This window comes from Muntiacus reevesi, chromosome 6, assembly GCF_963930625.1.
Source record: "Muntiacus reevesi chromosome 6, mMunRee1.1, whole genome shotgun sequence".
In the NCBI taxonomy this organism is placed as follows: domain Eukaryota; kingdom Metazoa; phylum Chordata; class Mammalia; order Artiodactyla; family Cervidae; genus Muntiacus; species Muntiacus reevesi.
In genome coordinates this window covers 87,743,139-87,769,713 of record NC_089254.1, presented here as the reverse complement: position 1 = coordinate 87,769,713, position 26,575 = coordinate 87,743,139, and the positions used below count along the sequence as shown (strand labels likewise).

The following is a 26,575-nucleotide window of genomic DNA, read 5'->3' as shown; positions in this document are numbered from 1 at the left end:
TGGCAACCCTGGGAGCCATGTAGCACAGATGGTAAGTCACAAGATGGAAGGAGCCCAGGGTCCTGTTAAAGAACTACTCCCTGAACAGGACACCCTTCTTGAACTTTTTTTGTGTTTGAGAAATTAAGTTCTGTTGATTATTTTATGCCATTGATATACTGGGGCTTATTTCTTACAGAAGTAGCATTACCTTAATGCAGATGGGAAGCCATTTGAAGGTATTAAGCAGAAAAGTGACATGCCTAAGATCTTAAAAGGGTCACATTAGGGACTTCTGTGGTGGCCCAGTGGCTCAGACTCCATGTTCCCAATGCAGGGGGCCCAGGTTCCATCCCTGGTCAGGGAACTAGATCCCACATGCAGCAACTAAAGATTAAAGATCCTGCGTGCTGCAACAAAGACTTGGTTCAGCCAAATAAATACATTTTTAAAAAATAAAATAACATTCTGTAGAAATAGTAGTATTAGTCACCCAGTCGTGTTCAAATCTTTGTGATCCCATGGACTGTAACCTGCCAGGCTTCTCTGTCCATGGGGTTCTCCAGGCAAGAATAGTGGAATGGTTAGCCATTCCCTTCTCCAGGGGATCTCCCTGATCCAGGGATCGAACCAGGGTCTCTTGTATTTCAGGTGGATTCTTTACCATCTGAGTCATGGAAAAGTAGGTTACCATCAATAGAAGAAAAAAAAAAATCAAGCCAACCTTTAAAAAAAGGGGGTCACATGAAATTGAAAAGGGTAAAATTAGAAACAAGCCACTCATTTAGGTGACTTTTACAACAATACAGATGATGATGGCTTGGTCCAGGGTGATAACAGTAGAAATTCTGAGAAGTGTCAGATTGTGTGTATATTTTGAAAGCAATTTAAAGGTGTTTCCTGATGGGTTGGAAATGAGATGGAGAGAAAGAGGAGTCAAGGATGACTCCAAAGTTTGAGTAAGTAGAAATATGGAGCTTCCATTTACAAGGATAGAAAAGACCTTGTGGGGAGCAAGTCTTGGATAGAAGTCAAGGATAGAAAAGACCTTGTGGGGAGCAAGTCAGTATTGAGAGATTTTTTTTTTTTTGGACATGTTGAGATGCCTATTAGAAATTCGAATGGAGTTGTTGAGTAGGCAGTTGGTGATCAGTGTTCTGGACTAGAGAGATACATTTAGGAGTAACTGGTTTATGTGTGGTATGAACCATGAGGTTTGATTAGAAGAGACCCAAGACTCAGTCCTGGAAATTTCTAGTGTTTGGAGATGGTGGTGATGGTGGTGGTGGAGGGGTGTTGATGAGAATGAATTAGCAAAGGAAACTGAGAAGAAAAGCCAGTGAAAGAGGAGAGAATAATGTTCTAGAAGCCAAGTGAAGGAAGTGCTTCCAGGAGAAATCACATATGTTACATGCTAACAGAGGGGTGAGGACTCATTGACCATTGGCATTAGCAATGTGAAGATCAGGTTTGGTGTTTAGTGGAAGTGTTCAAGAGAAAATGGGAAGCAAGACATTGGAAACCCTTTTAGGGAGTTTATTAAAGGGGAACAGAGTGGGCAGAGAGCCCAAGAGAGGTTTTGTTTTGTTTTATTTTTTTCATATTTTTTAATGGAAGAAATAGCAGTTATATTAAGGAAAAATACCAGCGTGTTTGTTACTGATGGGAAGCCTCTAAGAGAGGGAATCAAACTGATGATGAAGGGAGAAGGGAGAGTTGTTGGAGCAATGTCCTTGAGTAGGTGAGGTGGGAGGGGACCCAGTACAAAAGGGGAAGATTTGGACTTTCCTTAGAGCTAGGCAGTTCTTTTATATTAACAAGGAGAGAATCTCGATCTACTGGTCTGGTTCTAGGTGAGTGGTAGGGGTGGTCATGAGAACTTGTAGTTCTCTTTCAGTTGCTACTATGTTCCCAGTGAAATAGGAAGCTGGGTCATCAGGAGGCACTGGGGGAGCCTCCCACCCAAAGAAGGAGAAGATGTGGAATAGCCATTCAGCATAGAGAGCAGATGAGGGGAACATAGTATGAGCTCCAGGCAATATTAAGGACCCTCTTGAGAACTAAGATAATGTTGAGGTGAAACTGGATAGTATGTCATGTGGTTTTTCTCCAGGCAAGTTTAGTGGCGTGGGGACCTCCCTAGTGGTCCAATGGCTAAGACTCCATGATCCTAATGCAGGGGCCCTGGGTTCGACCCCTTGTTAGAGAACTAGATCCTGTAACTAAGAGTCTGAATGCTGAAAACTAAAGATCCTGCATGCCTCAACTAAGATCCAAGATCCCAGCTACTGCAACTAAGACCTAGTGCAACCAAAAAAAAGTTTAGTGTCATGGTGCGGTTGGTCGACAGTTCGACCTGGTCAGTTAATAAAGTGGGAGAGGTACAAGGACGCTGAGGGTACTTGCAAGAGAGTGATGATATTCAGGATGGGGAGGGGGAGGGAATGAAGATGTGAGGACAGGAAGGGATAATGAAAACCCAGAAGGAGCAAGAAATTGCAGGATTGGTAGGGTCGAAGGATTATTGGACTCAGGGAAAGATAGGAGATGGTATATAGTTGGAGAATAAAAATGATGTGGTGGGGTGCAGTTATTAATGGCAAACTCTAGGGTAAATTGGGGAGGGGTGTCAGTGGCTGAGGAGGGCGAAGGACAAGGAGAGCGACTAGGGTATGGGAAGGGTCATCTATGTGGATATTGAAATCACCAAGAATTAGGACATAACTCCTCCTTGGCAAGAGCAATGATGATTGAGGAACTTACTTTTTAGCCCTCCAACCATTTCAGTCTGAAAACCACTTCAGTGAAGAAAAATACCCTCCCCTAGGATAGCCTAAATTAAAGCAAGATGTCCAGAAAAGCTTTCCAACTGGAAGGTTGGGTACCTTTTCTGAAATACTCATTGTCTGGCTTTTATTGAATGTGCAATATTGTGCATTTTAAATAGAGACCAGTCCATGGTGTCTCTAGCAGACCCACTTTAGTGACTGTCTTCATTTTTAATTTGTGAACCCTTGATTTTACCTATACTTTGAGCCTGGAACTTCTGATTTACCTGTAGCTTGAGCCTGTGTCTCCTCTCTTTGGAATATCTAATAAGTACTAACAAGATACTCTATTTCAAGGGGGTATGGTATGCGAAAGAAATTGAGCCAGTGTTTGTAGGGCTGAGACAATAGAAAGCCTTATTTCTGAAACTCAGAAAGAGAAACTCCCCCTACCACACGCACCTTGTCTTACAACCTCCCGCAGGAAACTTGTGTAGCCTCAGACCCAAACCACCATTTGGAACAGCAGGGCCAGGCTAGCAGGTCCAAGTCAGGAAATGCACTAAGGAAGAAGGTCTAAGGCTTGAATAAAAACAGAGGGACTAAGGAGAAAAATTGGCAAAAAGGAACATTTAAGGAGAGGCCTTTGGCTATAATTCATTTCTGTCCCCGTATCCTTGTCCAGAGGAGTCTGAGCAGAGAGGAAAACACATGTCTCTTTTGGTATATGGCCTTACTTTGACGTTTTAAATTAGATAAATAGAAGCTTGGCGAGGCATCTCTCGTGTGCTTCTCTTGTCCTCTTTTCTGTTTCCTTCTGTTACCACTTTTCTGCATCTCCCCTCTTCCCTGATTTCTGCCCTCCACCTTCCTCTTCAGCCCCGTTTTGTTCTCTTCCACTTCTTTTCTGGTTCTGGTTCTTTTTCCTTCCTTCTCTCTCTCTCTCTCGATCCTGGTCCTTCTGCAAGCATATGTTCTTGTGCTGGAGGGGAGGGGAGGTGTGGTGGTGAGGATGCAAAGTTACGGACCAGAATAATGCTGGAATAATGCTTCTTGTCTGGGAGCCATGCTCCCAAGCGATTCTCCAGGGAAAGGCTATGCTGTCAGCGTGAGATGATTCTAGTTTTTCCTTAGGTGCAGCTTTTCTCCTCCCCTCCATAAGGACAGTATCCCACAGAAAGCTGAATGCTGCAGAGTGGTATTGGCAAGGGTCGTATGATTCTCTCTACTGTGAAAGGGTGGCTCAAATAGAATTTCCTGTGAGTATAGGAGAGAAAAACTTTCAATAAGATATAGCTTGCCTTATGAGCTCTTCTATAGGCACCTAGATACTTCTGTTAGTTTTTTAAATTGTCAACTATTGATAACAGGTAACTTATAAGAGTTAGTGGCTTATTGATTATATTTTACTCTAGAAAACATAAACCACTGTACCTTCTTTAAGGATCTCTCTCTGGTCAGACAGAGGCACACAGGAAATAACTTAATGAATGTTAAATGAATACATGGATGGACGGATGAGCCTTGGTGCATGGAAAGATAAGGGCTGGGCCTCAGAGAAATTTGATCCCCACACCTCATCCCTCCCGGACTTCCCTGGTGCCTCAGATGGTAAAGAATCTGCCTGCCATGCAGGAGACTCGGGTTCGATCCCTGGCTCAAGAAGATCTCCTGGAGAAGGGATCAGCTACCCACTCCAGTATTCTTGCCTGGAGAATCCCATGGACAGAGGAGCCCAGTGGCCTCATAAAGAGTCAGAGGCGACAGAGCGACTTTCACTTTGACTCCTCATGGACTTCCTCCTTCCCACTCTACACAGCAGAAGGTTGGGACTCCCGTGGAGGCCAGAGAAGGAAAAGGAGCTCCTCCCTCGCCGTCATGCTTCCCGCACAGTACGAAGGACGTGGCTCTAGTGACAGCTGTGTCCTCCCAGTATCTGTCTCTTTTGAGCCACTTGCAGGAATGCCCAGGGGCCTCTGGTAGCTCTGGAGGTGCCACTCAGGGTTTCACTCAGCCCGGTTGGAGGTAGAGAAGGACAGGGCAAGAACAAGGAGGGTTGAGGTAGCTGTGGCTAGTCCCCCACTCCCAAACCACAGCCTCCTGGAATAATTCCCAAGACCCTAGAACCTGAACCCAGGCCTGTCCCAGGAAGGCAGTGGATGAATGCCGTCACCGTACCTATAAGTGGGGCCAGCTGGGGCCCAGTAGAGGCTGCCAGAGTGCTGAGGAGTGAGAGGGACTGCGGCCCAGAGGGGTTCTCTCTTTCCCACTCTCCATAGGTGAACGAATCCCTCCAACTGAGGTCACGGGTGCAAGGGATGGAGTCTTCATTCAGAGAGGTTTTTTTTCCTAGGTCAGAAAGGAATGCAGTTGTTTGTACTTTAATTCACAGAGCACACTCACAGGTTCCAGCTAACATTTGTGAAGTACTTATTATTGGCCAGGCACTGTTCCAAACAATTACATGCATTAATGCTCTTTTAACCCTCACAACAACCTCCGAGAGGTCAGTGCTGCCATAGTCCCCATTTGATGTATGCGGATTTTGGGGCCCAGCAAGGTGAAGTCACTTACCCATGGTCACATCGTGAGGAGGCAAGGCCAGAATCCCAAACCAGATAGCCAGGCAACAAAGCCTGTGTTTTTACCACTACATCATGTCAACAGGCATTACCCATAAAACGAGGCAACCAACATGGCTTGGAGAGGTTAACTGAGTGAATTTCCCCAGGAGATTCAGCCAGCTGAACAGGCAGTGCCCTTGAACCCAGATGGCCTGAAGCCAGAGCCTGCTTAAGAGTGGCTCACAGCCCAGCAGCTTTGGCATCACCCAGAGCATGTGAGAAATGCAGTCTCAGGTCTGCCCGGATGCTCTGAATCAGAATCTGCATGTTAACATGACCCCTAGAGGGGCACTTGCACATTAAAGTTTGGGAAGGACCATATAGATCACATCACCCACAAATGGGGAAGTGACATGTTCAACAACACAGGTAGACTTGGGGACGCTGGCTTTTCCAAATGTAGCTCCCTCTCTCTCTCCCTCTCATCATCCAAAAGTTTTAAGAGGCTGGGGTGTGAGCATCCTTCCAAACTGAAAGTGTACGCTACTTGGCCCAAAGAGAAAAGAGGGGTTTCTTCAGGTCCAAGGAAAGAACAGGGTCCTAAGGACATCCCAGGATCATTAATTGCAATCAGCCTAGGGACATCTCAGGAGCAACAGTTCCCGTGACACAGATGTCCTGTGACTCTGAAATTCTAGCTGTTCTCTCAAGTCCTAAAATAAGTTTGAAATATTCTCTAGCTCTGCCTTCTTCAACACTAATCTCATGGGATATGTTTTGAGAGTATGTACATGTGTGTGTGTTTGAATGTATGTGTAAAAACATTAATGACTCACCACTGTTATTAGCAGTCACATAATATGAGAAAGCAATCCTAGACTTGCAGAAAAATGTGGGCCAGCAGTCACCTCTGCTTACCATAGAGAACAGGAGCTGAGAACTGGCAGCCTCCAGGCTCACTTTGGTATGCAGGTACCTTTTGTTTGCCCACCAAGTTTTGGCCTATGCGGTACTTTGTTGGGCTTCCCTGGTGGCTCAGAGGGTAAAGGATTGGCCTGTGATGCGGGAGACTCGGGTTCAGTCTCTGGGTTGGGAGAATCCCCTGGAAAAGGGAATGGTAGGAACCCAGTGCAGTAGTCTTGCCTGGAGAATTCCAAGAACCGAGGAGCCTGGAGGGCTACAGTCCGTGGGTTCACAAAGAATCAGACACGACTGAACAACTATCCCTTTCACACTTTAGATTTTTATGAAGTGGGGGGTGGGGTGGGGTGGGGGTGTATGTGATACAAAAATTCAGATTTTTGTTTTTTCTGGAAAAATCAGATTATCTGGCAATGCCAGGCCTGTGTTGCAGCATGGCAGCCATTAATGAAACTTTGAAACATTCACTTTTTCATTGCCACAGTCCCCATCACTCAGTACTGTCTCTTCAGTGCTAAACTGTGTCAGCCCAGCTGTTGTTTTATGAATAACAGGGATGGGAGAAAAATTAGCCATTTTTTATATATATGACACATAGACTCTTTACTTCTTTATAACACCTGCAGATGTTTGAGTTTGAGTCCCTGGTTTGGATAAAAGTTGGCACAGCTCCTCTAGGATCTACATACTCCTCCAAATTTCTAAATATAACATGATATTCTGGCTGCCTTATGAGCTGATTTGGAGGAATGATTTCTTAGGGAGGTGGTACATGAATATTTATTGAGCTCCTATTACATTCTCAGACCTGTGCTTCCCACTGTAGGAATTCAGAGGCACACAAAAAAAATTTAGTATTGGTTGAAGAAATAAGGCTTAAACCTATGAAACAATTAGGGAACTTATGTTATAAAAGAGAGGTTATGAGCAAGGCAAGATGTGCCTGGACAGGAAGGTGTTGTGAGTGTCGTCGTTTAGTCTCTAAGTTGTGTCTGATTCTTTGTGACCCCATGGACTGTAGCCCTTCAGGCTCCTCTGTCCATGGAATTCTCCAGGCAAGAATACTGGAGTGGGTTGCCATTTCTTTCTCTAGGGGACCTTCCTGACCCAGGGATTGAACCCGTGTCTCCTGCATTGCAGATTCTTAACACTGAGTCACCGGGGAATCCCCAGTTGTGAGTGTATCTGTATGATTAGGCAGGATTTAGAGTGGTGTCAGGAAGAGGATGAATAAGTCATGGTGAAGGATAGCTGAGGTTTGACCAAAGCAGAAGATTTGAGCTGGAGAAAAGGAGGCAAAGAGCTCCCTATTAAGGAGGAGAGAGTAATCAGGTGAGATGGGTAAGATGGAAAGTTCATGCAGGATCAGCCATGCCAAAATGAGTGGATTTGAGGTAAACTAGAACCTGAAAATACATAGGGAACTGGCTGCTGTTTCCAGAATGTGTCATGCTGTCTCACACAGACTCTGTGTCTCTTTCTAGGATCCCTGCCTCATCTGCCTCGGCCAGCCCACTTGTACTCATCCTCTGTGACTCAGCACAGACCCCAGGTCTTCCGGGACAGCTTCCCGGAAGGAGTGAGGGAGCTCTGCCTTTGTGCCCTCAAGACAGGAGCACCCCAGTCTTGAGCTTTGAATGTTGCCTGGAAGGAGAGGTTATGTGATTTGGGAACTTACCCATTTGACTCCAAAAACTATAAACGCCTGAATGGGGTACTGTGTTTTTCTTCACTGTGACTCCAAAGCTTTCAACAGAGTTTGACACTTACCAAGTGCTCAATATGTGTTTTTGAATGAATGAATGAACTAACAGGAGACTGCTGCAGTGGCCCAGGCAAGAGATGATAAAGTGGATTAGAGTAGGTTCTATGGGCTTGGAAATGAACTCAAGAATGTAAAGAATATTTCAAAGAAAGAAACTGGGGTGATGTGGTGCCAAATAGACTATGGTGACCACAGATGCCAGAAGAACTAGAACCAAGGTACAGGAGGATAATGGTGATCCTGACAGCTCAGGGAAGTTGGGGTGGGGGACTGGAGGGAATTTTATTCCTATGTCTGCAGAGCAGAAAAATTCTCCAAGATGCAGGTACCCTGTGCCCTCCCTTACCTGAGCTGTCCTTTTTGTTCTCTGTCTTTTTGCTGCTCCTGGAACTCCAGTCATTTCAGGATCAAGGAAATGAAGGTCAGAAGGAAAAGAATAGAGCATGAGACTCTTGTTTTAAATCTTGTTTCTCGTTATATTTTTCCTGATGCAACCAAAGCTTTAGAGGCAGATATAAATATGAAAAAGGACAGCTGTGGCTATATTGGGTGGATGTGACCCATATTAAAGCACCAGAAGGAAAACTAAAGAAGGGGGAGGTAGGATGGGGTAGGGGTTTGGGGAGCAGAACCCTTGATGCTGATTTTGCTGAGGTAGAGTGGGCATGACTCCATCTGTTTGGCATCTCAGCCATTTATTTTATTTGCTGTAAGTTGCATATTGTTGTTGATGTGCTAAAACTGCAGCCAGACCAGAACCTGCCTAAATGAGGACAAAAATCATCACTCCAGGGCTTCATGCTGGGAAATGAAAGAGAAGAAACTAAACGTCTGTACAAAGTAATTGTTTGAGATAGGGAAGCAAAAATTAAATGTTCCCTGTTTCTCGCATCCCTCTCATCCATGTTGCATATGACAGCCTGGACTCGGTTGCCATGGCTCCCGGGCTGGTCCCTCCACACCTAGCCTCCCTCTCTTCAAATCTCTGTCACAGCAGCAGCCAGCTTGACCTTTTAAAAATGTAAATGGGATCACATCACTTCCCTGTTTAAAATGCTGCTAAGGTTCCCATTACAGTTAAAGCTTAAATCCATTCGCATGGCTTCCCAGGCCCTGCCTGGCTTGGGCCCTGCCCACTTCTACATATGTCCTCCTACCAGCATCCCCAGTTCCCCACTGATATTCCGTCCCTTTCTCTACACTGACTCAGTAAGCTTCTTACTCAGGGCGAAGCCTCAGTCTTATACCCATTTGTTCCCTTCGCCTGCACAGCTTTCCCTATCCTTTATCTGACTTCCGTGAGTTTTTCCTTCAGGTCTTCAACTTCGCTGACGTTTCAGAGATGTTAAAATCTCTCTGTGCCAGGTATTACCAGTAGGCCCCCAGTATCCCTTCTTCCCTTCTCCTGCTGAGGCAGGGCGTCTAATTTTGTGTTGGGCCCATGGCTATGCCGAGTGGAGGCTTCATTTTCCAGCCTCCTTTGCAACCGGATGTGGCTATCGTTATTCAGTCTCTAAGTTGTATCCTACTCTTTGCAACTCCATAGACTGCAGCACACCAGGCTCCTCTGCTTTCCACTATCTCCTGGACTTTGTTCAAATTCATGTCCATTGAGTCGGTCATGCTATCTAACCATCTCATCCTCTGCCACCCCTTCTCCTCCTGCCTTCAGTCTTTCCCAGTATCAGGGTCTTTTCCAATGAGTCGATTCATCACATCAGGTGACCAAAGTATTGGAGCTTCAGCTTCAGCAGCAGTTCTTCCAATGAATATTGAGGGTTGATTTCCTTTAGAATTGACTGGTTTGATCTTGCAGTCCAAAGGACTCTCAAGAGCCTTCTCCAGCACCACAGTTTGAAAGCATCAATTCTTCGGCGCTCAGCTTTCTTTCTGGTCCAACTCTCACATCCACACATGACTACTGGAAAAACCACAGCTTTGACTCAATATAGGTGTGGCTAATGAGGTATAAACAGAGGCTGTCCTAAGAGTAATAAAATCTGTGAGGTAACATTTTGAGACAATCTAAAAATTGCTTCAGAATATCTTGTTCTGGGAATTCCCTGATGGTTCAATGGTTAGAACTCTGCACTTCCACTGCCTGGAGTCGGGAGTTCCACTCTTGGTCAGTGAGCTAAGAGCTCGAAAGCTGAGTGGCATGGTCAAAAAAAAAAAAAAATGCCATATTAAGTCCAGAGCTCTCCTGTTCAGAATATGATATCTTACACCCTGGAACTTCTTCATTACAGATCTCTGTGTGATATACCGAGTGACAACCCCAGTATAAAAAATTCTTCAACAGTGGGCAACTAATAAGTCTTTTTCTTGTGTTATCACTTTTCTACTTTCAGCCCAAGTTAGAATACAAGTTAATATTTATTGAGAGTTAACTTATCTGCCTCTAAATTTGCTGAGGACCAGCCAAGCACTTGATGCATATGGTTCATTTTATACCAACACTATCTGGATGAGGTTGGCATTATCATAATTTCCGCTTTACAGATCTGAAACCTGAGGCCCAGAAGAGTTAAGCAATTTGCCCAAGGGCTCATAGTCAGAGCGGTGACTTGGGTCCAAAGCTATGTGAGTACTTACCCACTATGAGACTTTGCCTCCTTTGAGCTCTCCTGATTTTCAGTTTATTACTGGCACTCATACACACAAAAAAAACTTTTTTTTTTTTTTTTTTTTTAAATTCTGTCTCTGAGTTGCTGGTCCCTGTTATGACAAAATCTCCTTCTCTAGTGTTTTTCTCTTCTGGTGACATTTACTAATTTATTTCTGTTCTCCCTTTTCTTTGACACCACATGTCAAGTTCACTAGGACCCCAGTTCCCACTTGATCTTCGCTCTCTGCCCATGGTACCCTAATGTCTAAGTGCTCTCTGCTTTTGTGTCTCTAATACCAACCAGTCCTAAGAGTCAACCCTAAGTCATCTGTACCTACAATGACATTTCCTCAGACATGGAGAAGACAGGCCTACATGAGGGAGCTTTCCAGAAAACACTTAAAAAGTGACCACAGGAAACAGACCACCAGCCCAGGTGGGATGCATGAGTCAAGTGCTCGGGCCTGGTGCACTGGGAGGACCCTGAGGAGTCGGGTGGAGAGGGAGGGGGGAGGGGGGATCGGGATGGGGAATACGTGTAACTCTATGGCTGATTCATGTCAATGTATGACAAAACCCACTGAAATGTTGTGAAGTGATTGACCTCCAACTAATAAAATAATATTAAAAAAAAAAAAAAAAAAGTGACCACAGAAGCTCCATAAAGTCCAAGCAGAGGCCAAGTATGTAGGTAAAGGAAATCAGTGATAGAGGATGTTTTAAACAATGTCTTGATTATTTCTCAGTAGGAAATCTAGGAACTAGATTAGAAATTAGGTTTTACTTTTCCACTGTGTTACTAATTTATTCTTAATATTGAAGAAGTTACTTTTCATTTTTTATGAATATCCTCCTCTGAAGTCAAGCCCACAGTGCTTGTAGAGAAGGACAATCAGGAAAGAGACCAGGAAAAGGTTTCCCTGAGTCAAGAATACAGACTGGATTGGATATGGAAGGGCAGTATTTCATGTACTTCCTTGTGCCTCTTAACCAGATTACTTGGTTTCTGGGTCTCTGGGACAGACCACCCGGGGACATCAGGCTGGCTGGATTTAAGTCATGTACCTGAACAGGTTGCGCTGATGCAAGTCCGCAAAGATCTGACAGAGGGCCTCACTCTCCCCTTTGGCCATCAGCTGCATGAGGCTCTCGCTGGGCTGGGAAGCTTGGGGTTTCTTCTGTACTAACTAGATGGAGGAAAGAAAAACAAGGCCAGGTTGTTAAGGTCTTAGCATTTCTGCATTTTCCTAACATCATGGTCTAGACCCTGAAGTGTTAGAACCTAAAGTGTTCCATCAGACAGAGCCATGCCAGCAGCTGAGGCAATTCTGAGGCTGTATCTGTTTGTTTTGATCTCTATTGTTATAAATTTCCTTTGATGTCGTAAGAATAATATTGTTTTTTTTTAAAGAATAATATTGTTATTGAAAACTTTAAATATAATTTAGTGTACGTAAGCTATTCTTAACATACCTTACTATGTTACTGAACAGTCTGTTAACATAAACTTTATTAAAACTTACCATACTTGGTTTTATATTTACATAGAGGGGGTTAAATGTCTATTGTAGAAATTTAATGTTTTTAAAATTCATTTCTCTAAGAAATATCCTGTGCTGAGATGCTTTTTATGCTACAGTAAAATTGCCTTTTTTGCTTGTTGCCTGTGATACCCCTCAGATGTTCTAGTTGTGCGGGTGTGTGTGTGTGTGTGTGTGCGCACATGCTCAGTCATGTTAGACTCTTTGAGACCCCATGAACTGTAGCCCACCAGGCTCCTCCGTCCATAGAATTTTCCCGGCAGGAATACTGGAGCGAGTTGCCATTTCCTCCTCCAGGGGATCTTCCTGACCCAGGGATCAAACCCATATCTCTTGCAGCTCCCACATTGGCAGGCAGATTCTTTACCACTGCACCACCTGGGATGCCCCCTAGTTGTGCATGCTGCTCATGTTCATTTAATATTAATATTTACTGAATATCAACTATTTGCCAGGCACTGGGGAATTTCAGTGAAAAAAACAGATAAAAATCTCAGCCATTGTGGAGCTTATGTTGTAGCTCACGTCAGGCTTCAGTTCGTTAGACTCTAAGGCCTGAGGCAAAAAGGCCCAGGTGGCTTCCCTTATTTCAAATATTTAAAGAAGTAGTAACATCAGTTCTTCAAAAACTCAGAAACAGAGGAGGAGGGAACACTTTTTAAATTACTCAATAAGGCAAGTATTACTCTGATACCAAAGCCAGCCTCTCACAAGAACACTACAGACCAATATCTCTAATGAATGTAGGTGCAAAACTCTTTTAACAAAATGCTAGCAAACCAAATCAAACTATATAGAAAGGGTCATATACATCGTAATGTAACAATTTATTGCAGGAACACAAGGCTGGTTTAACATCTAAAAATCAATTAAAGTAATACAATATATGGGCTTCCCTGTTGGCTCAGTGGTAAAGAATCCGCCTGCCAGTGCAGAAGACCTGGGTTCCATCCCTGGGTGGGGAAGATTCCCTGGAGAAGCAAATGGCAACCCATTCCAGTATTCTTGCCTGGGAAATCCTATGGATGTGGACAGAGGAGTCTGGCAGGCTACAGTCCATGGGGTTGCAAAGAGTTAGACACAACTTAGCCACTAAACAACAACAATATACTATATTAATAGAATAAAGAACAATATGATCATCTTAGTAGACAGAAAAAGCATTTGGCAAAATCTAATACCCATTCATGATAAAAACTCTTAATAAACAAGGAATAGAAAGGAATTTCCTCTATCTTATAAAGGGCATCTACAAAAATCCCAGAGTTAATATCATACTTAATGAAAGACTGGATATTTTCACCCTAATACCCGGAATGAGGCAAGGATGTCTGCTTTTGTTAGTTTTAAACATTGTACTGAAGGTTCTAACTAATTCAATAAACAATAAACAAATAAATGGATCCAAATGAGAAATGAAATTAAGTTATGTTTATTTGCAGATAACAAGGATGTATGCATATATGTAGAAAATCCTAAGGAATCCATGAAAACTACTACAGCTAATAAACAGTACACAAAAATTGACTGTATTTCTATATACTTTCAATAAGTGGTACAAAATTAAGACAACACAATTCCATTCACAATAATATCAACAATCACTTAGGAATATATTGAACAAAAGAAGTGCAGAACTTATAAACTGAAAGCTGCAAACATTGTTAAGGGAAATTAGATTGATATAAATGGAAAGACTTTGTATACATATGTACTGAAAGACTCAATATTGTCAAGATGGCAGTTTTCCCCAAATTGATGTATAAATTCGACATGTCCTTATCAAAATTCCAGCAGGTTTGTTTGTTTTACAGAAATTGGCAAGTTGATCCTAAAATTTACTTGGAAATGCAAAGGATCTGGAATTGGCTATTCCAAAACAATTTGAAAAAGAGCAAAATTGGAAGGTTTACAGCACCCAATTTAAAAAATTAAAATTCAGAAGTTTCAAAAAATTTACTATAAAGCTTCATTTATCAAGACATTGTGGTATTGGCACAAGAATAGGCAAACAGATCAATGGAACAGAACTGAGAAGCCAGAAATAAATCCTTATGTTTATGGTCCAATGCCAAGACAATTCAATGTGGGAAGGATAGTCTTTTAACAAATGGTACTAGAACAGTTATAACATCCACATGCCAAAAAAAATTTACTTAAAAATGTACCCTTACCTCACATCATACAAAAATATTAACTCAAAAGGGATCAAAGACCTACATGTAAGAGCTAAGTCTAGGGACTTCCCTGGTGGTCCAGTGGTTAAGACTCCATGTTTCAAATGGCAGGGGCTCAGATTCAATCCTTGGCTGGGGAACTAAGATCCCACATGCCACGTGATGTGGCCAAAAAAAAATTTTTTTTTTTAAATGAAGTCTATACAACTTCTTGAAGAAAATACAGGATAACACCTTTGTGACTTTGGGTTGAACAAAAATTTTAGATACACCACCAAAAGTCAGATCTATTAAAAAATCGATAAACTGCTCTTCATCAAAATGAAGCAGTTTTGCTCCTTAGAAAACATCATTAAGAAAATGAAAAAACAACTCGCAGACTGGGAAAAAATACTTACAAGTCATATTCTGATAAAGGACTTGTATCCAGAATATGCAAAGAGCTCTTACAACTCAATGAGAAAGAAAAATTTTAAAAATAAGCAAAAGATTTGAATAGAAATTTCACCAAGAAGATATGTAAATGGTTAACAAGTCTATGAAAAGTTCCTTGACAGGAAATCCTAATTAAAAACACAACATATCCCCTATAATGGCTTTAATTAAGATAATACCATTATTGGTGAAGATGTGGAGAAAGTAAAACCCTCTCACATTCCTGGTGGGAATGTAAATGGTACAGTCATTTTGGAAAAAGGTTTGCCTGTTTAAACATAAACTTAACATATGACTCAGCAATTCCAAATTCTTGGAATCCACCCACAACAAATGAAAACATACCCTAACATGCTGCTGCTGCTAAGTCACTTCAGTCGTGTCTGACTCTGTGCAACCCCATGGACAGCAACCCACCAGGCTCCCCCGTTCCTGGGATTCTCCAGGCGAGAACACTGGAGTAGGTTGCCATTTCCTTCTCCAATGCATGAAAGTGAAAAATGAAAGCGAAGTCGCTTAGTCATGTCCGACTCTTAGCAACCCCATGGACTGTAACCTACCAGGCTCCTCCGTCCATGGGATTTTCCAGGCAAGAGTACTGGAGTGGGGTGCCATTGCCTTCCCCAACCCTAACATACATCTATATAAAAACTTGTACACAAATGTTCACAGCAGCATTATTCATAATAGGCCCAAACTGGGAATAATCCAAAGGTTTCCCAGGTGCAGCAGTAAAGAATCCTCCTGCTGATACGGGAGATGCAGATTCAATCCCTGCGCCAGGAAGATCCCCTAGAGGAGGAAAGAGCATCCCACTCCAGTATTCTTGCCTGGAAAATTCCATGAACAGAGGAGCCTGGTGGGATGCAGTCCATGGAGTCTCAAAAAGTTGGACAGGACTGAGCACGCATGCACAAAAATGATCCAAATGTCCACCAACTGGTGACTAGACAAAATGTGGTATATCCATGCAGTGGAATACTATTCAGCAATAAAAGGAAGAAATTACTGATGATCTGTGACTCTAACATAGAGTTGGCCTCATGCTATGATATGAATGAACTTGAAAAACCTTATGCTAAGTGAAAGAAGCCAGACACTATATATTATAGGATTCCATGTATATGAAATGTTTCAGAAATATGAGTAGAGTTTGAAGACAGATCAGTGGTTGCCTAGGGTAGAAAGTAGGAACACAATGACTGCAAATGGGCATGAGGGAATTTTTTAGAGTGATAGATATTGTGATGATGGTTGCAGAACTCTACATTTACTGAAATTGCTGAACTGTACACTTCGGTGAATTTTAATCAATAAAGTGATTAAAAAAGGCCTAAGGCAGGGATTGCCTTCCCAGGGTGCGTCCATATCAGCTTACCAAAGCTCTACAGCTCAGCTCTGGCCTTGGCTGGAGGAGGCCATAGTGTCCACTTACCTGTGAGTCTCCTGAGGGACTGCAGCTACTCTTAGGTACCAGGCAGTGAGTGACAAGAATCCTGGGGTCTTTGGTGGTGATGGACAGGCCCTTCTGCAGAATTTGAATGAGCCGGATCCAGAAGTGGAAGACAGTCTCAGGATGGTCAGGGTGGAGTTTTAGATAGTATTTCTTCTCTGTGACTGTCCTCAACCGCAAGACACGTTGAAGGCGGTCAGAGACCTGAAGCTCCACAAACTTCAATGGGAGAATCCTGAAGGCTCAAGGGAAGACACACATTGACAACCCCACATTGACAACACACATGGTCCAACCCTGTCTTCATTAAAATGTAGACTGTCTCCTTTAGGACCAAGGCTTTGTGGGTGGGTAGGAGAGTGAATCGGAGAAGGCAATGGCAACCCACTCCAGTACTCTTGCCTGGAAAATCCCATGGACGGAGGAGCCTGGTGGGCTGCAGTCCATGGGGTCACTAAGAGTCGGACATGACTGAGTGACTTCACTTTCACTTTTCACTTTCATGCATAGGAGAAGGAAATGGCAACCCCACTCCAGTATTCTTGCCTGGAGAATCCCAGGGATGGCGGAGCCTGGTTGGCCGCCATCTATGGGGTCTCACAGAGTCAGACACGACTGAAGCAACTTAGCAGTAGCAGCAGCAGCAGCAGGATAGTGAATGATTAGCACAGTGGTTCTCAAACTTTAGGGAGATCAGATTCACCTGGGGAGCTTGGTTAAAATGCCGACACCTGAAGATACCCCCAAAGATTCATATTCAGTAGATCTGGAGTGGGGCCCTGGAATCTGCATTTTAACCTCCACCTATCCTGCCACGATTCTTATGCTGGTGTTCCCTGACTCCTGCTTGAGAGGGGCAGCCTGGGAGTAAGATAGCTGGGATTATAGGGATTTTTAATTTTCTTCTTGATAGAACAACGGGAGCTGGGCCCCACTGTCCAGCTTGTCCCATTCATTGACCTTAAGGCCTCAATTACTGTTCCCAAAGGAACTAAAGTTCAGGGAGCTTGCTTTGGATCTGGGATTAGTCAGCTGAACTGAGATGCACTTGCTGTAGGGGCTGCTTAGAACTTAACAGAGAGGTTTATTATTGAAGCAACATGGAGCAATGAAAGGCTAACTTGGGCTTCTGGGAATATCTAGAGATTCTTGAGATATCCTGCAAATTACCTGAAGAGGCTCAAGCATCTAAAATGGCCATTGCATACTGCTGTATTCAAAATGGATAACCAGCAAGTGTATAGCACATAGAACTATACTCAGTGTTATGTGCCAGCCTGGATGGGAGGAGGATATAGGGGGAGAATGCATACAAGTGTATGTATGGCTGAGGCACTTTGCTCTTCACCTGAAACTACCACAAGATTGTTAATCGGCTACACCCCCATACAAAATAAAAAGTTGGAAATCTGAAAAAAATAAATAAATAAAAGGGCCATTGCATCCTGGACAAGCATAATATTACAGATCCAAGTAAGACTTCATTCAGTTCACTTTGCCAGTAGGAATACTGAAATGCATCAAGTAACTTGGGACTCAAAAATTGCTTTTGAGTCTAGTCAGTTGCATAAGGTTTAGAACCAACCAATGCTTCAACCCCTTGGCTTCCTTGTCCCTTGCCCCAAAATAGAGAGACTTCCTAGGAATTCAGTGCAGTGAATGCAACAAGAAGGGAAGTGGGGATGTAGACTGGCCCTCCTTCCTGTCCATGTTACGCGCCTCCGCCTTTACCCGACTTCAGGATGCTCACCTCTTCAGGTTGATCTTGGGGGCTGTGGATGGCTTGTTCCATGTCTGGTTCTGCCCGTGGTGCCATCTGACACTGGCCATGAGGAGGATGTTGGGAAGAGGCAGGCAGGGCACGGAGGAGGTCACCCCCAGGGCCATGGTGTTGGCGGCTTTGTAGATGTCTCTCCAGTTCCTGCCCTTTCTGACCTGCAAAGCATTTCCCCAGGCACAGTCTGAGCGTTTGGCAGGAGCAGCAGCATGTTTCATATGAGAGCTTCTCAGACTCGGCACTGCTCACATTTGGGGCTGGATGATTCTTCGGGGGGAGCGGGCTCGCCTGTGTGCTGAAAGGTGTTTAGCAGCATCCATGGCCTCTGCCCAATAGATGCAGATAGCAGTGACCACCCCACCCCCACCCCCAAATTGTGACAGTCCAAAATGCTTCCTTCAGACATGGCCAGTGGCTTCAGACTTGGCTCCATCACTGGTGGGGGCAAAGTCATCACTTGTTTGGAACCACAGTTAAACCTGTGTTGGTTAAACAACTGTAACAGTATTTACTTTGCCTATTGTGGGTTGACCAAAAAGTTCATTTGGGTTTTTTAGGCTGATGTGGAAAACTTGAATGAACTTTTTGATCAACCCAACATTAGCAATTGCCCACAAGAGTTCCATGACATGTGTCACACTTCCATGAATCCTCCCCAGACTATTTCCTGGCTTTTATTTTAAAAACCTGTCCTTTGGCACTTTCTTAAGGGGCCTTATTATCTCCTGCATCTTTTTTTTTTCATTGTTGCCCCTGTAACCCCCAAGTGCTGCTTACTCTGGGTCCCATCTGGCCTAAGGAGAGCCCAGGCAAGGAAACAAAATGCACTGAGTGCTCCTGTACTGGGGCCTTTGCTTCCCATGTTTCATGGAACAGCCAGGTCAGTCCCATCTCCTTTACAACAGAGAAAACTGGTGTGCAGGTCACCTGCACCATGACATCTTCTGACGAGAAAAAAGTAACCAGACTCTGAGCCTAGATCACTCTGGATGCCCGACTTCTATTCTTTCACCCATCAGCATTTCTGTTCCAAACCCCTAAATAGCATCTCGTTTGACTGCCTGTTTGTTCATCTGCTTTGAACTGACAGCCTGGAGGCTAAAGTAACCTAAGGGATTCAGAGATCAAACCCTCCATTCAGAGCAGAGAACCCTTGACCTCTCTCCCCAGAGTGACTGCAGGAGAAAGCCTATCTGGGGCTCTGCAACGTCAGGGTCAGCTGTGGGTAGCCTTGCCTTCGGTTCCTCTCTTTGCCTCAGCTGTCACTCCACTCCAGTTCCGGGGACAGACTCTCCGTCACATTGTGGGAAGAGATTTAGAGGAATCAAGGAGTGCCATTCGAAGCGGCCCAAGAGTACCTGGACAAAGTTGCTTTCAAACACCACTGATTCAGGAAACAGGTTGAATTCTGGAGAATGAACCATCTGGCAGAGCAGTCCCTCCTCCACACCCAGGCCCACTCCAGGATTTGGTTCCCCATCCACAGGAAAGAGGCCCCTGAATTCTTCCCAGGCATTCAGGGAAGGGAAGGTTGGATAGGATCTTGTGACTTTTGCTGTCTTCTTCGATTTGTTCCAAGTCTTTCTATGTGGAACTGATGACATTTCCGCACATACTCAGGGGCCTGCTGCGCGTTTGTCCTGGGTCCTCTTTCTTCCCTCCTGGCCTTGGGCAGCCAGCCAAGGCCTGGGGCCACCAATCAGCTCACAATGATGAATGGATGACATCATGAAAAACCAGGGCAGGCCTGTGGGAAAGGGAAATGTAGAGGAGCCTCCCTTTTCCTCCAGAGTGCTTTCACAGCTTGCTGAGTGCCCTGACAGGCCCCAGCCCCCTCAGGGCCTGAGGACACAGCTCCCCTAGAACTTGCTGACCCAGGCACAAAGCAGAGAAGGAAGGCTGTTAGGAAGCTCCTTCCGCTGTTAAGAGGAAAGTCCCCTCCCTTACTCCAAATGTGACCTACCCCCAAAGAGTTTTAAGGGTGGTGGTTGATTTAAAACAGCTTTCCTGAGCTCTGTACCGTGTGGGCCCCACGTGCCCTGGTCTATCTGCAGTAGCCTCTGCTGGTTCTGGGAGAAGCTGCAGGACTGTAGGTGCCTGCTCTATACTTTGCTACCACTGGCTGGCTACTTCTGCAGGGCTAATTTCCCTAAGGAAGTCAAACTGAAGAACAGTAGGAATAAGTGGTTTCTCACCCAGAGGCTGGCTGGGTGGGGGTGCCAGCTGAGAGGAAGAAAATCTCAATGAGATGCTCTGCTAGATCAACACGGCCTGCTTCTTCTCAGAGAGTGAGTCTGCCTCATCCCTGATCCAGAGGGGAAAAAAAGCCCAGATCTTGGAGCAGCTAGATGAGAGGCAAAGAACCCAGCAGACTGACCACCACTCCTACTGACTACTACCACTATTTCAGGAAGAAATCCTATTCTAGTTTGAACAAAATTCCAGACTCTTAACCACCAAGGTAAATTTCCCCATCAAGGTCAAATGCAATCAATTTAGAAAACCAATATGACAACCAAAATATGCAAAGTACAAGCAGGGAGGTTTATTTCTGTATTTCATTATCAAGTCAGGGAGAAGGCTGAAAGGTCACGAGGCTTTCCTTTGCTGATTCCATCACCCCCCTCTCTGGTTGTTTCTATTATGCTCCGGCTCTATAGATAGCTTTCTCTGGGCACAACTTCTACCCTCACGTTCTTTGTTTTCCTTTGTTTACCATCTGGGGAAATGTCTTCTATGGTAACATTCTCTAGGGATGGAGTCAGAGACCACATCCTGTGGTTTCCATTTCCCTGGAAACAACACACAGTAAAAGTGATGATAATTAATACACTGATGCTTTTCACAGCTAAAGCTTCCATGCTGCAGTAAAGCTTAGATGTATGGTTTGGATATATTTGACCATTGTGTCTCTAGTAGTAGAGTGTCTGGTTTTTAGTTGGCACAGGTTTGTGGAATAAAGATTGTGTTTTCTGGCCTCTCTCTCAGCTAGCAAGGCTATATGGCAAAAATGATGCAAGTTCAAGAGTTGGATGAAATTTCTTTGAGGAATCATCATGGAAAGGGGGCATGCTCTTTTTCACTCCTTATTTTTCCCTTCAGACTAGAATATATACTTGATGGCTGGAGCTTGAGCAACCCTACTGGGCCATGAATTGGCATGCTAAGGATGGTAGCATAGCAAGATAAAGGGGCTCCAGTTCCTTGAGGATCATAAAATTATACTAGTCCTGGACTCTTACCTTGAAGTTCTTCTAAGTATGAAAGAAATAAAGGTTTCTTTGATTTTGAGTCAGGCTTAAAACTAGCTGATAGAACTATATAAAATGCCTATATACTCCTCTGGACTAATTTTACAGGAAGTTATGATACTATTTACCAATAATTCTAAGTAATGGAGAAAATAGGCTTAACTTTACAATAAAATTGGACCTTAAGAATGACAAACAAGTAACTTTTGGAAAAAGTTGTCTAATGTATATTCTAGTAACAGTCACTGGTTTTGTTTTTATGTGTATACACTGCTGTTGATGTTGCGACAATTACTGACTTTTGCACATTTACTGATGAGCACTTTGGTGAGAGCTTCCTTGAGTATGTTGATTGTCCTTTGGTTTGAGGTTAAAGTCCACCTTGTCAGGGTTAGGTATCATTTCAAAAGCTTTCTCAAGAATGACTAGGATATCTGGTTGTCAGTTGAGGCTAGGCTCAGGTTTTGTGGAGTTTAAAGTTTATACAGTTTTGGAGACTCTTAAAAATAAAAAGACTGGAGAGAGGGGTGAGTCAAGAGTTATTGTTTAATGGGTACAGAGTTTGAGTTTGGAAAGATGACCAAGCCTTGGAGATGAGTGGTGATGATATTTGTACAACAATGTGAACGTATGTACTACCACTGAACTGTAAACCTAAAAATGGTTAAAAGAGTGAACTTTTCATTATGTGTCTTTTATCACAATTTAAAAATGCTAGAGAAATAAAAAATGAACTTTTAAAATCCTACAAAAGTATAGTACAAAATTGCTAGAGGGATGTCCTCCTAGACCTTGGAAGGGCACATGAGAAGGGACCTTGAAGCTTAAGCTTTATTATCTTCATGGTAAATATTTTAAATAAAAAAGTAAAGTGCTAGTTGCTTAGTCATGTTTGACTCTTTGTGACCTCATGGACTATAGCCTGCCAGGCTCCTCTATCCATGGAATTCTCCAGGTAAGAATACTGGAGTTAGTAGCCATTCCTTTCTCCAATTTTAAATATGTGTCACTATTTAAAAAAAAAAAACTGTATTACATAAAAAGTATATGTACTTGTAGAATATTAGAAAATACAGACAAGCTTAAAAACAAATAGCATATTCCTACCACCCAGAGAACATCACTCACTGTAACAGCTACCTATGTGTGTACTAAAATGAGATCATACTGTAAAAATGGTTTTATAACATTTTTACACCTGTTTTGTTTAGGCAACACTTTCTACCTTTGTGTTTTAGTTATTTTATCTCATCTCATTTAATTTCCAGACCATTTAAAATTTTTTCCAGTTATTCTTAGCTGGTTTTTCCATATCAGTATCCAGTCAAGGACCATAATACCTGTTAGGCTTAATCTCATCCAGTCCCTTTTTTAGAACACTTGCTGGTGGAAGCAATTGAGTCAGGTGTCCTACAGAATGTCCCCCCCTTCTGTATTTATCTGGTTTTCCCTTGTGTTAGCTTGCTTCTCTAGCTACTATACTTCCTATGAAATAGAAGTTATATCTCAAAGGCAGATGGATTCAAGTACTAGTCACTATTTCTTAGTAAAGAGCTACCATGGGATCTACGTGAGATACTATTCTCCTCTCCCAAAGAATGTCAGTAGAAAAATACATATAAAGAATACACATCAGAAGAAAAATGATATCAGAAAATAGAATAAATTCTTTGAAAAGTATCACTCTAACTGAATACAATATGAGACCCTATGGAACAAAATTTCAGAGATACCAAAATTAGATGAAAAGAAGACTTGGAAAGGTAAGGAAAGAAATAGAAGAAAAACACACTAAATATCTGAAAATCACATTAGAAACCACAAGAAGTAGAGTTGCTATAACAGAAAAGTGAGTCAGTGCCATGGATAACAGGTGTGAGAATATCACACAGGCACAAAAAAGAAGTACAAAGAGGTGAAATGATTAGAAAGAAAGTGATAACTGTGAGATGTTTATATTGATCCAACATACAGCTAGAGTCCTGATGAAGAGGGAACAAATGAAATTAAAAAGGTAGTCACAAGCATAAAAGAAAAGCCATTTCTGAAACAAAGAGACTCAGCTTGGCAAATGAACAGAATTTCCTATAGTCCACCAAATTGAGTAAAGAAACCATTGAAATCAGAATAGCTCTTGTGAAGTTCCTAAATCTTAGGGATAACAAAAGCTTCCTACTATAAACATCCCAGCAGAAGCAGCAGACCGTCTACCAAGAAGAATAAAAGGAGACTGACCTTGGACTTCTTTTCAGCAGTTTTAGATGGCATAGGACAATGGAACAATGTAGAAAGAATGTTGAGGAGGAGAGGATGTGACTCAACAATTCCATAAATGGCTAGAAATTAATTCAAGTGTAAAGGTAGCAAAAATAATCTTAAAACTTCTAAGCACACTAGAATAAGGGAAACCATAAGCTGATTCTTTGAAAATAAAAATTAGATGAACTACTAGCTAACAGTTTAAATTTTTAAAAGGAAGACAGAAATCATAAAACTTGAACTAAGAAAACACAAATAAGTATAAGTAAGAAGGACAGGCTCCTGGGTGATGGTAGTAACATGAAGCTTAGAGCATAAAATAGGTAGTCAGAAGACCCCAAAATACAGTGACTTAAACTAAGTAGAATTTTGATTCTCTCTTACATAGTAGTCCAAAGGAGTGTAGTCTACAGCTGGTAGAGTATCTCTGCCATTCTCAACAGGTGACTTCCATCTCTGAATTCCAAGGTGACTGCTTCAGCTCCTGCCATCATGTTTGCATCCTGGCCATTGAGAAGGGGAAGAGAAAAGGGGAGTGTACACTCATTCCTTTTAAGGGCAAGACCTGGAAATGACATAATCACTTTTGCTCACATCCCATTGGTTGGAATTCAGTCACATGACCACACCCAGCTACAAGGGAAGCTGAGAAATGTAGATTTTTTTAGCTGAGTGGATGTGAGTCCATGTAGAACTGGAAAGTTCTATTACTTATTATTTAAAGATGAAGGATATTGATGGATTATCAGCAACCTCTGCAAAGAAGCCATGTCACAGAATTACTCCCTCTGACACCCACAGTAAATACATAATATTTTTTAATAGCAAAATTTTAACTATTGACAGTCTAACCAGGAAAGAGGTTAAATGGTGGTCAAAGAATAGGAAAACATAAAATCTGGGTATGACCTGATAATAAAGAAAGCAAGTGAATGTAATTGTGTGTGTTCTCACAGATTATCTGCCACCCCCAACAGGAGAGAGATAACCAGAGAGATGAGTAATAAGCTTAGGGGACACAGCAATAAGGAAGATCTTCAAGAGTAGAAGCCCTTATGGATCAGAAAAGCTCAGCGAGGCTCACCATTTTTCAGATCTCCAGGCTGAACTGACAAAGATTATTCCATGAGAACAGGATGCATCTCCAGCTAGAGAAAAGAACATTTAAAAGGCCATCAGGAGAGAGAGTTCAGTCCAGGATCTCACCTGGACAGACAGTCCAGAAGAGATTGGAGATGTAAAGTGTGTTGAAGTGAGGGCAGAACCAGCAAGATGGAGCTGGGGGACTGGGAAGGGGTAGGAGGGAGCCTAGGAGGGAGTAATGGCCCCCTGGGATTGTACCAGGGAGCAAGGGACGCTGTCAGGAGCTTGCTTCTTTGATGGGTAAAGAGAGGGTATAGGACCAGCAGAGCAGAGGAGCCTCTGGGAGCAGCCCCAGGGTGAGGAGAGAGCAGGAGAAAGTGGAGATAGCAAAGTAAGCTAAAAGTTGTTATTTGTTCAAGTATCATCAAGTTAACCAGAAAATATCTGGAAGGTCAATATTCCAGTAGGATGGCCTCAACCGTGTCAGACTCAAGTTCCCTTTTCATGGTAAATATTTTATAATACCTCTTTTGCTGTTCTCAAATAAAATTCAGGGATTATATCCTTATAGAAATATATACATATGAGGGTGGGATGTTTTGAAAGAACAGCATGTATATTATCTATGGTGAAACGGACCACCAGCCCAGGTGGGATACATGAGTCAGGTGCTCCGGCCTGGTGCACTGGGAGGACCCTGAGGAGTCGGGTGGGGAGGGAGGTGGGAGGGGGGATCGGGATGGGGAATACGTGTAACTATATGGCTGATTCATGTCAATGTATGACAAAACCCACTGAAATGTTGTAAAGTGATTGGCCTCCAACTAATAAAATAATATTTAAAAAAAAAAAAAAAAAAAAAAGAAATATATACATATGTAGTTTTAAGAAATTGATGTGCTGCAATTTTATGTGGCAGCCTGAAGGGAGCGGAGTTTGGGGGAGAATGGATATACATATATACGGATGAGTTTCTTTGCTTTTCACCTGAAACTATCACAACATTGTTAATTGGCTTTATTCCAACTCAAAATAAAAAGCTTAAAAAAAAGAGAGAGAGAAAAAATCAATGCGTTAGCCTGTCATATAAAAGGAAAAAATATATAATAAAAATATATATTCCAATATGTAAATTCTCACATACAACTTGCAAAAGTCACAATGAAATCGAATCAGAAACTTTTACTCAGAAAATAATGAAATCTAATCAGAGACTTAGAATGCAGCTGTAACAACAAAAAAAATACCCTTGAAGATGTATTGAACTGGGTACTGAAAAGCAGTAAAACTCCACTATAGACAGACAAGTGAGGTCCCAAATAGTCAGTTGGGTGGTGGGGCATTATTCTGAAGTTAATAAAATGCCTGGGGCTAGGCTACCCAGCCAAGGGGCTGGGAGATGCAGATCTGATCCCCTGGGGTCCCAGCTGCGGTGTGGTGCTACCTGGTGCCAGCCTGCTTGCCTAGGCAAGAATCCAGGGCTTGGGCTCGGGTTGGGCCCCTGGTCTAGCAACTAGGCTGGGCTAAGCCTGCAACCGAAGGTCTCAGTGAAGATGACTAACAGAATCAGGCATGAGACTGACACTCATGCGAAGAGACTCAGAGGCCATTGACCCCACTGCCCTCTGGAGTTTGAGACTCACGAGCTGCCCAAAGCTCATGCCAAGCTCTTCTGGGCTTCACTTTTCTCATCTGTAAGGTATAGTTCAAAATAATAGCTGTCATCTCACACAACTGGGAAAATTACATTAGACTGTAGAAGTGGAGACACTTTTTGAAAAATCCAAAGCATTTACAAACGGAACATCCTGAGGATGGGTATGTGAAGATCTCATACCACTAGGGGCCACGTTCTTCTTGCATCCAGATGTGGCCCTTGACGGTAGGGAGGAATGGGACAGAAATTCCTTTCCTTTGTTGTGCAAGGCAGCATGCTTGACTGGAAACATTAGGGGGCTATAAGAGGGCTTCCCTGATAGCTCAATAGTAAAGAA

The 26,575-nt window shown here is 43.0% G+C and overlaps 1 protein-coding gene across 4 annotated transcripts; it reads right to left on the bottom strand.

The window, feature by feature from the left end:
• Positions 1-1,552: 1,552 nt before the first annotated feature.
• GARIN1B (golgi associated RAB2 interactor 1B) lies at positions 1,553-24,011 on the bottom strand. Of its 4 annotated transcripts, none has more exons than XM_065938930.1 (8): positions 23,883-24,011; positions 19,347-19,735; positions 17,962-18,146; positions 16,194-16,446; positions 11,671-11,792; positions 8,344-8,387; positions 4,926-5,096; positions 1,553-4,004 (listed from the first exon to the last, which is right to left on the bottom strand). In XM_065938930.1, exons 2-8 carry the CDS (start codon positions 19,590-19,592, stop codon positions 3,991-3,993), a joined length of 1,035 nt encoding a protein of 344 aa, XP_065795002.1. In that variant the 5' UTR covers positions 19,593-19,735; positions 23,883-24,011; the 3' UTR covers positions 1,553-3,990. The 4 variants fall into 4 exon arrangements, with proteins under 4 accessions (XP_065795002.1, XP_065795004.1, XP_065795006.1 ...); XM_065938932.1 differs by having other exon boundaries at positions 8,344-8,381; XM_065938934.1 differs by lacking the exon at positions 19,347-19,735 and having other exon boundaries at positions 23,883-24,005.
• Between the last annotated feature and the right edge of the window lie 2,564 nt (positions 24,012-26,575).